Source organism: Amblyraja radiata, chromosome 20, assembly GCF_010909765.2.
Source record: "Amblyraja radiata isolate CabotCenter1 chromosome 20, sAmbRad1.1.pri, whole genome shotgun sequence".
In the NCBI taxonomy this organism is placed as follows: Eukaryota; Metazoa; Chordata; class Chondrichthyes; order Rajiformes; family Rajidae; genus Amblyraja; species Amblyraja radiata.
The window spans coordinates 33,964,998-33,977,840 of NC_045975.1; the positions used below are offsets into that span (position 1 = coordinate 33,964,998).

At 42.6% G+C, this 12,843-nt stretch overlaps 1 protein-coding gene across 1 annotated transcript in view; it reads right to left on the reverse strand.

Annotated features, from left to right (window-relative positions):
• Positions 1-12,843, reverse strand: part of f2 (coagulation factor II, thrombin) — a 47,334-nt gene that overhangs the window by 2,538 nt on the left and 31,953 nt on the right. The window contains exons 10-13 of the mRNA XM_033039231.1: positions 11,930-12,097; positions 6,767-6,940; positions 5,048-5,226; positions 1,811-1,881 (exon numbers count right to left, since the gene is read on the reverse strand). Of these exons, the coding sequence (XP_032895122.1) occupies positions 1,811-1,881; positions 5,048-5,226; positions 6,767-6,940; positions 11,930-12,097 (592 nt within the window). The remainder of the gene's footprint in view (positions 1-1,810; positions 1,882-5,047; positions 5,227-6,766; positions 6,941-11,929; positions 12,098-12,843) is intronic.

The following is a 12,843-nucleotide window of genomic DNA, read 5'->3' on the forward strand; positions in this document are numbered from 1 at the left end:
AAGGGGAAATCATGCTTGACTAATCTTATGGAATTTTTTGAGCATGTATGAAGTAGAATGGATAAGGGAGAGCCAGTGGATGTGGTGTATCTGGACTTTCAAAAAGCCTTTGACACGGTCCCACACAAGAAATTAGTGTGCAAAATTAAAGCACATGGTATTAGTGGTAGCATATTGACATGGATAGAGAACTGGTTGGCAGACAGGAAGCAAAGAGTACAAACTAACGAGTCCTTTCAGAATGACAGGCAGTGACTAGTGGGGTGCCACAAGGCTCGGTGCTGGGACCCCAGTTATTTACAATATATATTAACGAATTAGACGAGGGAATTAAATGTAACATCTCCATGTTTGCAGATGACACAAAGCTGGGTGGCAGTGTGAGCTGTGACGAGGATGCTATGAGGTTGCAGGGTGACTTGGATAGGTTGGGTGAGGTGGCAGATGCATGGCAGGTGCAGAAAAATGTGGATAAATGTGAGGCCACTTTGGTGGCAAGAACAGGAATGCAGTTTATCTGAATGGTGTTAGATTAGGAAAAGGAGGTGCAACGAGACCTGGGTGTGCTTGTACATCAGTCACTGAAAGTAAGCATGCAAGTACAGCAGGCAGTGAAGAAAGCTAATGGCATGTTGGCCTTCATTGAGTGAGGATTTGAGTTTAGGAGCAAGGCGGTCCTACTGCAATTGTACAGGGCCCTGGAGAGACCTACCTGGAGTATTGTGTGCAATTTTGGTCTCCTAATTTGAGAAAGGACATTCTTGCTATTGAGGGAGTGCAGCCTAGGTTTACGAGGTTAATTCCCGGGATGGCGGGACTGACATATGATGAAAGAATGGGTCGGCTGGGCTTGTATTCACTGGAATTTAGGATGAGAGGGGATAGAAACATAAAATTCTTAAAGGATTGGACAGGCTAGATGCAGGAAAAATGTTACCAATGTTGGGGGAGTCCAGAACCAAGAGTCACAGTTTAAGAATAAGGAGTAAGCCATTTAGGACTGAGATGAGGAAAAACATTTTGATCCAGAGAGTTGTGAATCTGTGGAATTCTCTGCCAGAAGAGGCAGTGGGGGCCAATTCACTGGATGTTTTCAAGAGAGAATGGGGAAAAGAGTGACAACCAAGCTGGCAGTTAAAAGGGAAAGATAATGTCAAACATAAAGTGAAGGGAACTTGACCCAATTGGCTTATTGCAGATGAATGTTCAATGCTCGAGCATAAGTATTACCCCAAGTTCATTGAATCAACACTGCAGAATGAAGACAGAGGAGTAATATTAACTCCAGACTGTGACATGAAAGGGAAGGAACAACCATATTTCAGATTATGTTTCATCAAGGCCCCATGTAATTGCTATAAGATGTCTCTACTCTTGCACTCAAATCCTCTTGCATTAAAATCCATTTATCTTCCTAATTGCTTGGGTTGGTTTAGGTTAACTTTATCTGATTTTTGTATGAGGATATTCATATAATTCTGAATACCAACCTTTTAATCTTTTGCTTTAAAATAAAAAAAATTTAAAAGGGGATGACCTCAACGTGTTTCCATATTATGTTCCATTTGCCCATTCACTTAGCCTTAGCATCTTGCTCACAGCCTACATTGGCAAGGGACTTTCAACTTGTGCACAGGCAATCCAGGGAAAAATAGGAAAAGGTGAAATATTATTTGGGGTAAATATGAATTGATTGAGTGAGAGAGAAGGTTAAGAGAATACGGATGGATGCAAAAGGATTTGGCCAAGATACATTTCCATACTTCCAATAGCACTATAAAACAAAGAATGCTAAAAATATGATAGTTACCTTCATTACAAAAGGACCACCACTGTCTCCCTCACAAGCATCTCCATGCTCATTCTCGTCTTGACTAAAACCTACAGAGAACAAAAAATAGATTATTTTATATTTTCAAAAGGTGATGTTGTTGTGATAAACAGCCCTTGGATATTGTGTACTCTGCTCATCATTCTACCATAGCTCTGTGTTCCTGCCTCTCACCCATCTCAACCATTATGCTCATCACATCATTTTCTAAACTTTTATTAATAAAGTGAATGTAAAGGACACATTCCAATCTGTCATATTACCTCCATAGGAACAATTTAATTGTCTTCTTTTTACACTTATTCCAACCTTCACTTTCCCTTCATATTTTTGTCCCAACATCCAATTTCTTTGCTTCCCCTTTTTCAGTCAATCCATTTTTCATTTTCACCGCCATTTTCTTCACCCTCTTTTGCTGCTTCCCAGTACCCTTCTTGTTGAATAATTTACTCAACCATCTCCATCCACTCCATTTTCACTTTTCATCTTCACTCCACCTTATCACCATCCTTCTCCCAACTTCAATATCATCTTCATTCTTAATCGTATATCCTCGTCACTCACTATCTGCTAATAATAATTTATATTGTACATTTTAGAGATACTGTGTACATTTTGAGGTAGGGAAGAAATGTTTTAAAGGAAGGAATAATTATGGGTATGGAAATATCTTTTTTGTTAATTTTTTCTTGCTTTCTATTAAAACCAAGAAAAAGTTAGCTTTTTTTTTTTTTTTTTTGAAAGCAAAGTCCCCAAAAAGTTACTCATGAACTGTGCTCCAGATTAGGAGTAAGAGACTGGAGGTACAGTGGCTTGCAAAAGTATTCATACCCCTTGAACTTTTCCACATTTTGTCACGTTACAACCACAAACGTAAATGTATTTTATTGGGATTTCATGTGATATACCAAAACAAAGTGGCACATAATTGTGAAGTGGAAGGAAAATGATACATGCTTTTCAAGTTTTTTTACAAATAAAAAACTGAAAAGTATGGCGTGCAAAAGTATTCAGCCCCCTTTACTCTGATACCCCTAAATAAAATCCAGTGCAACCAATTGCCTTCAGAAGTCACCTAATTAGTAAATAGAGTCCACTTGTGTGTAATCTAATCTCAGTATAAATACAGCTGTTCTGTGAAGGCCTCAGAGGTTTGTTTGAGAACATTAGTGAACAAACAGCATCATGAAGCCCAAGGAACACACCAGACAGGTCAGCGATACAGTTGTGGAGAAGTTTAAAGCAGGGTTAGGTTATAAAAAAATATTCCAAGCTTTGAACATCTCACGGAGCACTGTTCAATCCATCATCCGAAAATGGAAAGAGTATGGCACAACTGCAAACCTACCAAGACATTGCCGTCCACCTAAACTGACAGGCCGGGCAAGGAGAGCATTGATCAGAGAATCAGCCAAGAGGCCCATGGTAACTCTGGAGGAGCTGCAGAGATCCACAGCTCAGGTGGGAGAATCTACAGGACAACTATTAGTCGTGCACTGCACAAATCGGGCCTTTATGGAAGAGTGGCAAGAAGAAAGCCATTGTTGGAAAAAAAGCCATAAGAAGTCCCGTTTGCAGTTTGCCACAAGCCATGTGGGGGACACAGCAAACATGTTGAGGAAGGTGCTCTGGTCAGATCAAAATTGAAGTTTTTGGCCTAAATGCAAAATGCTATGTGTGGCGGAAAACTAACACTGCACATCACCCTGAACACACCATCCCCGCTGTGAAACATGGTGGTGGCAGCATCATGCTGTGGGGATGCTTTTCTTCAGCAGGGACAGGGAAGCTGGTCAGAGTTGATGGGAAGATGGATGGAGCCAAATACAGGGCAACCTTGGAAGAAAACCTGTTAGAGTCTGCAAAAGACTTGAGACTGGGGCGGAGGTTCACCTTCCAGCAGGACAACGACCCTAAACATACAGCCAGAGCTACAATGGAATGGTTTAGATCAAAGCATATTCATGTGTTAGAATGGTCCAGTCAAAGTCCAAACCTAAATCCAATTGAGAATCTCTGGCAAGACTTGAAAATTGCTGTTCACAGACACTCTCCATCCAATCTGACTGAGCTTGAGCTATTTTGCAAAGAAGAATGGGCAAAAATTTCTGTCTCTAGATGTGCAAAGCTGGTAGAGACATACCCCAAAAGACTTGCAGCTGTAATTGCAGCGAAAGGTGATTCTACAAAGTATTGACTCAGGGGGGCTGAATACTTTTGCACGCCACACTTTTCAGTTTATTTGTAAAAAAATTGAAAACCATGTATAATTTTCCTTCCACTTCACAATTATGCGCCACTTTGTGTTGGTCTATCACATAAAATCACAATAAAATACATTTACGTTTGTGGTTGTAACGGGACAAAATGTGGAAAAGTTCAAGGGGTATGAATACTTTTGCAAGCCACTGTAGATGTAATCCTTTGGGTAATAGTTTTATCAACTGACCTCGGGATTATACTGAGATTGAGTCAACTCTTGCCTGATTGTTCTTTAAAGTCAATCGATGAAAAAAATTCCATCCCTGTCCATTTTCTTCCCAATATAAAGGGGCTTAGTCCCATTGTCCTTCTTCCACTTAGCTTTGTTTTCTCGATCCAACAAACAACACACCTTACACTGTCCCCACATTTAGACTCAGCACCATGGGTGCCAGAGCCTTCAGCTGCTCTGCCCCACGTCTCTGGAACACTCTCCCACCTCCCATCCGTCACCTGGACACTATCGATCAATTCAAATCACAACTCAAAACACACCTGTTTAGATTAGCATACCCGACATAACTTCCACCATGTTCACCCTGATTTTAATGACTTAAAATGTTTTGTGTATTTTTTGTTTTTTGTTTTTAATCTACTTGATTTTAATATTGATAAATGTATTGTGATTTTATGTCCTGTAAGGTGTCCTTGGGTGTCCAGAAAGGCGCCAGCAAATAAAATGCATTATTATTTATTTATTATTACACCTATAATGGTGATTGTGGGTTGCCACAATGTTGAGATACAAATTCAGCTATTGACTTGTGGTTCAGGAGTGCCTCCGTGGCTTTGCTTTTGATTTAACAGTTAGGATTTTGTTGGCCTTTCAAGATAGATGGAATGAACATGAAACCTATCTTATCAAATAGAGAGATAATGCAGGGAGTGCTTGAAATTAGAGAAATCAAGTTCATACTGCTGGGTTGTAAGCTGCCCAAGTTTATTATTACTCACCAGCACAGAACATGTTGAGTGTCACTTTAATGCCGGTAGATGCCTTGCAGATGTCATGATTAACGACAGGAAGCTGGATCTGCTGTAGCACGAGAGGTTTAATGGAACCAGTATTCACAAAGGATTCAGCCAGATTTCCCCAACCTGTGACCCGACCTTTGTGCTGAGTGCGTAGCAAACTGGAAACAATGGAGAAAAAAGAGAGCACTCCTTTGTGATTGAAAATAACCCAGGAATTACATTTATACTCTCTGCCTTGACCAGCCGTCCATTTGCTTTGCTTTCTCTTTGGGAAGCATTACGTAGACTAAGTTGACAATCTGATCCATTCCCATCACAAACATACATTTTTCGGTTCGATCCCCCCTCTCTATTACATTTGCCAAATTGAGCTGGCATCTAACTGGAATTTCTGGAGATTTCTGGAATGAACAAGCAAAGCCTTGTGAAAATTGATGTGGGATATCTACAATGCAGACCTTCCAACTGCTTGTGTCATTAATTCTCTTTCACTTCCATTCCAACTCCTCAGTCTTCATCTCCAATGATGCCCAACAAAGGTTTGAGGACCAGCAGCTCATCTTCCTTCCAGGTACCCGCTATATCCTTGCTGGTGAATCCAACAATTTCAGATAACCAGTTTTCTCTGTTTGTGTATTGGCCAGTTCTGATGCATATTCATTATTCACATCCTTTCTCTTTCTACAGATACTACACAAACTGACGAGTATTGATTAGTACGATTGTCAGAGATTATAGGGAGAAGGAAGGAGAATGGGGTTAGGAGAAATAGATCGGCATGATTGATTGGCGGAGTAGACTTGATGGGCCTAATTCTACTCCTATTCCTTGTGACCTAATGAGTATTCCCTGCATTCTCTTATATTTAAAATTCCAAGTAACTGATCTGCATCTCACCGTTCCAGCTTGTTTTAGCTTACTCTCTCGATTGCCCTTATTTATCTTCTGTTTACACTCCTCCAGATAAATCAGCTAAAATTGAGAAACATTCATATCCTTCTCTCAAATGATGCTAAAAGCAATTATGAATACGGACAAACTTAATCTCCAAGCACCACCTGCACCATACTTGTTCTCCCAATCCTTCGCCCACATTGTAACTTTAAAATTTGCATGTGTTCTGAATAGCCATCTAACATACTGTATGTACTGTCATTCTGCCATTATGGTACAGTGTGGTATTTTGAGTTGAAAAGGCAGAAATTAGATATTTTCTTCAATCGCCAGACTATTTGCCACTTCGACATTACTTAATCATCCTGTCTCCAATTAATAAGGTGTGCACAAATAAAAGGAAATACAAGTTCTTTAATCATATGGAATTTATCCAAAATCCTTTGGATTTCCTAAAAACACACTAACTACAGTAACATCCAGTTCTCAATGCTAAGATTGTTGATCTCACTAATAATTCGTTTGTGACTATCGTAAAATTGGGAGCCACAATTCAGAAACCACAAATGGTCAAATATGCTAACAGATTTAAGCAGTTAAATCCTATTCTTACAGTTTTCACTGAAAATATCACTCATTTTAACAAGAAACTGTGCAATATTCCCATCATTACCTGAATCTTTGAAACCATGCCATGGCATTTTTTTACCTCTTGCTTTAAAGCTGTATTTAGTCACCAAAAAGCTTTTATATTGGTGCTTGCATATAAAAAGGTAACTAAATCAATTTACACTGAATACAAACCTTGAGGCAACTTCCCTGGATGGTATACAGACAGGTGCAATATAATTAGTGAAATGAATAGGTTTTGACAAATGCAACAAAGCAATGTCACGATCAAGGTTCCTCATCCAGTTATATCTTGAATGCACAAGGATTTTGTCAATCTTCAAGATTTTCTCTCTATCTTGCTCATATCTGCAGGATGGAGGGGTCAGCAACAATAAATGTTAATGACAGAGTGCACGGAAAAGTGAATGATAAGTAAGCAAAATTAAGAAATAATGAGCAGTGTTTAAAAAAAAAATGTAGCCCTTTGGCAGTGACATACCTGGTCCAAACAGTCTTGCATTCACAATCCATTACACACAAAGAGGCATAATGTACTGATAATTGCCCCCATTACTAACACACACTAACAAATATTCCTTTTGTTCTTTCCTCGCCTCTCTCCTGAAAACTAGCCTGTTGTGCTTTTTACTCCAGTTCCGACAAACGGCCCCAGATTTAAAACATGGACTCTTCTATAAATGCTGCCTGAACCGCTGAGTATTTCCAGCATTTTCTGTTTTTATTTCAGATTTCCAGCATTTGCAGTATTTTTTTTATTTTCTTTCTTGGTTCACTTTTACGCTCATTGCCAATCCTTAACAAGTGCCTTTAGTTTCCACCTAGAGTCACAACGGTCAGCTTCCATTCAGCTTCCCACTTGCAATTCCTCAGCTGCCACCTTCAACATCACCAGTAAACCTTACTTCCACTACTATCACCTCACAATATTACAGTGATCCATTTTACTGCCAATCCATTCAGAGTAATGAGAAAGAAAGAGTTGCCTTTATGTCAGAAAGAGTTGCCTTTATGTCAACAGGGGGCGCTGACCTGTGCGCGGCTGCCCAGCCAGCAGCTGTCTGTCTTTTCATCTTTTTTTTATTTTTAGTTAGTTAAAGTGTTTTTGTTTCTGGAGTTCTAGACTTTTTTATGTGGGGGGTGGGGGGGGAAGGGGGAAACTACCTTTCAGGGTCCCTACCTGGTCGGAGAGGCAGCTTTTCTCTGGGCTGCAGTTTCGACCCGTCCTCGCAGCCTACCAGCGGGCCTGGAGCGGTGTTTCCTGACGGGGACCGCCCAGAACCACGGCTTCGGCAGCGGCACAGCGCCGAAGCCGTGGTTCTGGGCGGTCCCCGTCAGGAAACACCGCTCCAGGCCCGCTGGTAGGCTGCTTCCGGTGGAGCGCTATCGTGGAGCGGGCGATGCCTTGCCTGGGTCGCCGCGCTGGAGCTCCGGTGAGCTGAAGACCGCCGGGAACAACATCGCGGAGCTGCGGGACTGAGGAGCGATCAGCTGCGGGCGGTGGCGCCGAACTTTACACCGAGAGCCTGGGATCTCGCGACGAGATCGCCAGTTGTGGAGCTCCAACCGGCGCGGCCTTGTTGGCTTCGGAAGCCGCGGCCTCCAGTACGGAAGCGGCCGTTCCAGGTGTCCCAAGCCGCTGTGAGGATTCTCCCGACGCCGGAGCACCATCACCCGGCGAGAACGGCCAGGAACATCGGGCCTCCGTAGAGGCAACTGTGGAGGCCTCAATTGGCTCGACTATGGGTGAACTGGGGTTGGGGACTGGACTTTGTGCCTTCCCTCATGGTGGGAGCCATTGTGGGGGGATGTTCTTTGTGTTTAAATCTCTTATTAATGTTATGTCTGTATTCTTTCTTTATGTGCTGCATTGGCAAGAAGCATTTCACTACACCTAGGTGTATGTGACCAATAAATAACCTTTGAACCTTTGAACTTTGAACTTTCTTGAAATTGTCATAATGTCAGGTCAATAGGTGGAGTCACTCAGTGGAAAACTACAGTAAAACCTCTCTCTAGCTTTAGACAGAAGGTGGTGAATCTGTGGAGTTCATTGCTACAGATGACTGCGGAGGTGAAAACATTGAGTATTTTAAAGTGGAGATTGATAGATTCTTGATTAGTAAAGGTGTCAAAGGTTATGGGGAGATTGCAGGATAATGAGATTGAAAGGGACAAATAGATCAGCCAAGATTGAATGGCGGAGTAGACTCAATGGGCAGAATTGCCTAATTCTGCTTCTATGTTCTTAGTCTAACATCGGTGGTGGGTAAAATGTTGGAGACAATTATTAAAGAAACACTAACGGGCCACTTGGATAAACATGACTTCATCAGACAGAACCAGCATGGTTTTGTGAAGGGGAAATCGTGTTTAACGAATCTGCTCGAATTCTTTGAGGAAGTAACAACTCGGGTGGATAAAGGGGAACCGGTGGATGTGGTATACTTGGACTTCCAAAAGGCTTTTGACAAGGTGCCACATAAGAGACTATTGCTAAAAATAAAAAATTATGGGATTGGTGGTAATATATTAGCATGGGTAGAGGATTGGCTAACGAATAGGAAGCAGAGAGTGGGGATAAATGGTTCATACTCGGGATGGCAACCGGTAACTAGCGGGGTTCCGCAAGGGTTGGTGCTGGGACCCCAGTTGTTCACAATTTATATAAATGATTTGGAGGAGGGAACCAAGTGTAATATATCAAAATTTGCGGACGATACGAAAATGGGAGGGAAAGTAGGGGATGAGGAGGATAGGAAGAGTCTGCAAAAGGATATAGATAAGCTAGGTGAGTGGGCAACAACTTGGCAGATGAAATTTAATACTAATAAATGTGAAGTCATTCACTTTGGGGAAAAAAATGATAGGGCAAGTTATTTTCTAAATGAGGAGGAGCTGCGTTGTAATGCAACGCAAAGGGATCTAGGGGTATTAGTACATGAATCACTAAAAGTCAGTATGCAGGTGCAGCAAGCAATCAGGAAGGCCAATGGAGTTTTGGCCTTTATTGCTAGGGGGATTGAGTATAAAAACACGGAGGTCTTGCTGCAGCTGTACACGGTATTAGTGAGACCACATTTGGAATACTGTGTACAGTTCTGGGGTCCATACTTAAGAAAGGATGTACTAGCCCTGGAGGCAGTGCAGCGAAGATTTACAAGATTGATTCCTGCAATGAGGGGATTGACATATGAGGAAAGGTTAAGTAAGCTGGGACTCTACTCTTTGGAGTTTAGAAGAATGAGAGGCGATCTCATTGAAACGTATAAGATCGTGAGGGGCCTTGATCGGGTGGATGCACCGAGGATGTTCCCAATGATCGGGGAGGCTAGAACTAGGGGACATAGTTGCAGAGTGAGGGGGGGCTCTTTTAAAACTGAGATGAGGAAGAACTTCTTCACCCAGAGGGTGGTTAGTTTGTGGAATTCACTGCCCCAGGGAGCAGTGGAAGCAGAAACGTTAAATATATTTAAGTCAAAAATAGATGGTTTTTTAGCTGCCAAGGGGATAAGGGGCTACGGGGAGAGGGCAGGGATATGGACCTAGGTATGGTTAGTATAGTAGACCTGAGTGATCTCCTGGACAAGTGTCGATCGCCTGGATTGGGGTCGGAGAGGAATTTCCCGGATTTTTTTCCCGAATTGGACCTGGGTTTTTATCCGGTTTTTTGCCTCCCCCAGGAGATCACGCGGTTCTTGGGGTGGAGAGGGGTGATAGCGGTATAAAGGGGAGGGTAGTGTCTTGTGTTCTGTGTCTTGTGTCTACTGTTTGTGGGTAAGTGTGTCTGTTTGGTGTTCAGCCATGAGTGAATGGCGGTGCGGGCTCGACGGACCTGGTGGTCTACTCTCGCACCTACTTTCTATGATTCTATGATTCTATGATTCTATGTTTTATGTCTTAACTCCAATAATGGGACTTCAGTGGAGTTGGAATTAATAGATTTTTTTTTTGTATTATTGGGCCTTACTCCAACTAACGATCAAACATTCCTTTACTTCACTTAGTTTGCACGTTAGATGGTACAGACATGGTACGTCTTACATAAGGGTTACGGTCCATGAACTCTTACATACGACAGATTTTACGTAATTCAGAATAACCTTAAAACTAAATAAAGAACTGCAGCTGTTGGTTAGTACACAAAGTGACACAACGTATTGGAGTAACTCAGCAGGTTAGACAGCATCCTAAAGAACATGGATAGGGGATGTTTCATGTCGAGGTTCTTCTTCACTGGTTCAGTCTGCTGAGTTACTCCAGCACTGTGCCATTTCACCTTAAAACTAGGCGCCGATGACACTGGTCTACACCAGCGAGCTATACTTCACCAGCTGCTGCACGGTTGATGCAGCTGTTGCTGCGACTCGCATTGTAGCCGCTGATTGACAGCATTTTCTTCAGGCTGACACCACAGACAGGACGTGTTTGGTCACTGGGGTCCCTCCTCTCTCTCTCACCAGATGCAGCTTCTTCCTGTCAGCCATCGCTGTCCACTTCCCCCTCCAGAGGGAGGAGCGAACAATGTGATGATCAACAGGAATAGCAGAAGATAGTGAGAGAAGGAGCCCCAGTGACTGTGTGCGTCCTGTCGGTGGTGGCGACTTGAAGAGAGCGCTGTTGACCAGGTGCTACAGTGAAGCCGCAACAGCCTAGTCAACCGGACTGTGCGGCGGCTGGTGAAGAAGGGCTCGCTGATGGACCTTGTGGAAGGCTCAGCCAGGAGTTGTTCTCCACCACCTCCCTTGTTCCTGCTTGCCTTCCCAGTGTCGCACAGGCTGGGGCCGAAACTAGAAAAGCAGTGAGCCCGGGCGAGGCTTTTATAACTATGAAGTGGATGGTAAGCCCTCGCATTCTTCCCACTGCAATAACACCCATCATTCAGGAAACGGGATCAGCTATTGTGAATTGTTCACGCAAATGTGAGTTTACGTAACTCGAGTATAATGTAAGTCGGGCAGTTGCTGTAGTATAATATTATATCCAATGAACCTTGTGAGTTTGAAGAGAGAGGGATACTTACATGCATTGCAGACCCTGGATCCAGCTGCAAACCTGGATGCTATTCCAGACTGAAGTGTGAGCCAGAGGCTGGAATATCAGGATTTCTCAACAATCAGATGCTACTTTATCAAAGTTCTACTGTAAACTGTAACTAATGTTTTTACACAGCAAGGTTTTGTAAACGTCAAACTGATCACGACCAGATCATCTTTGCTTGTACTATTGATAGGTGTATTACTATCAACTAGGCCAATAAGAAGAACTGATCTCCTGATAGCATGGGGCCTTGTTTGTTCACATAATTAAAGACCAGTTGGTTATTTTGAAACTTACTTGGCTCGAACATGCTTTCCAAGACGAACAACTAGATCAGTGGCTGAGAAGTTCTTATTCCATGGTGGATAGAGGATGCAATGTGCAGCAGTAATAACCCATTGGTCACTCAATAGACTTCCTCCACAAAGCAGTTGTTGGGGACTTTTTTGGAAGAGCATCACTTGCCTGTGAAAGCATTAAAATAAAATCTGAGCTGAAAAACGGCCACAAGATTATTACTTCAAATTGTCTGAGAGCAAATCCTTTAATTTGGTGCAGAAATGCAGTGGATGGCTTGATGTTAAAATTTGGATCAAAATAGTTAGCATGAGTTAGATTATTCATTGGGTCTTTGTTATTGTCAGGTCAGATCTGATGAGAAATGGAAAGAGGATGAACTTGTATTGCCATAGCATTTAATTATACTGATCATATTCTCAGGATTCTGAAAAGAGATTGACCAATGTTGGAAAGCCAAACAGCAAGATCCTGTGTTTGATCCCTGTGTATGTATGTGTGTGTGTGTGTGTGTGTACTGTCAACCTGTTAATATTTAGTCTCAGCCTCTTAAAGGAGTGAGGAGAAATACTCGTCGTTCCACTTCTGATGGTGAACCAGATATTCCCAGCTGGAGGGAGTAGATAAGACAATGTGAGGTCTGGCCAGGGCTAAGTTTTCTCTGCCAGCCCTCACTCCTGAGTTGACTCACGCAGAATAGCTAGAGAGAACCACTGCCCCTTTCCGAGCAGTACTCCAGGATAAGAGAGTCAGGGGTTTGAAATACTATTCAATAACAATCAGCACGGGAGCACCTCAAGGCTGCGTGCTCAGCCCCCTGCTGTACACACTCTATACTCACGACTGCGTAGCTGGACATAGTGCAAATTCCATCATCAAGTTCGCCGATGACACCACTGTTGTGGGACGTATCA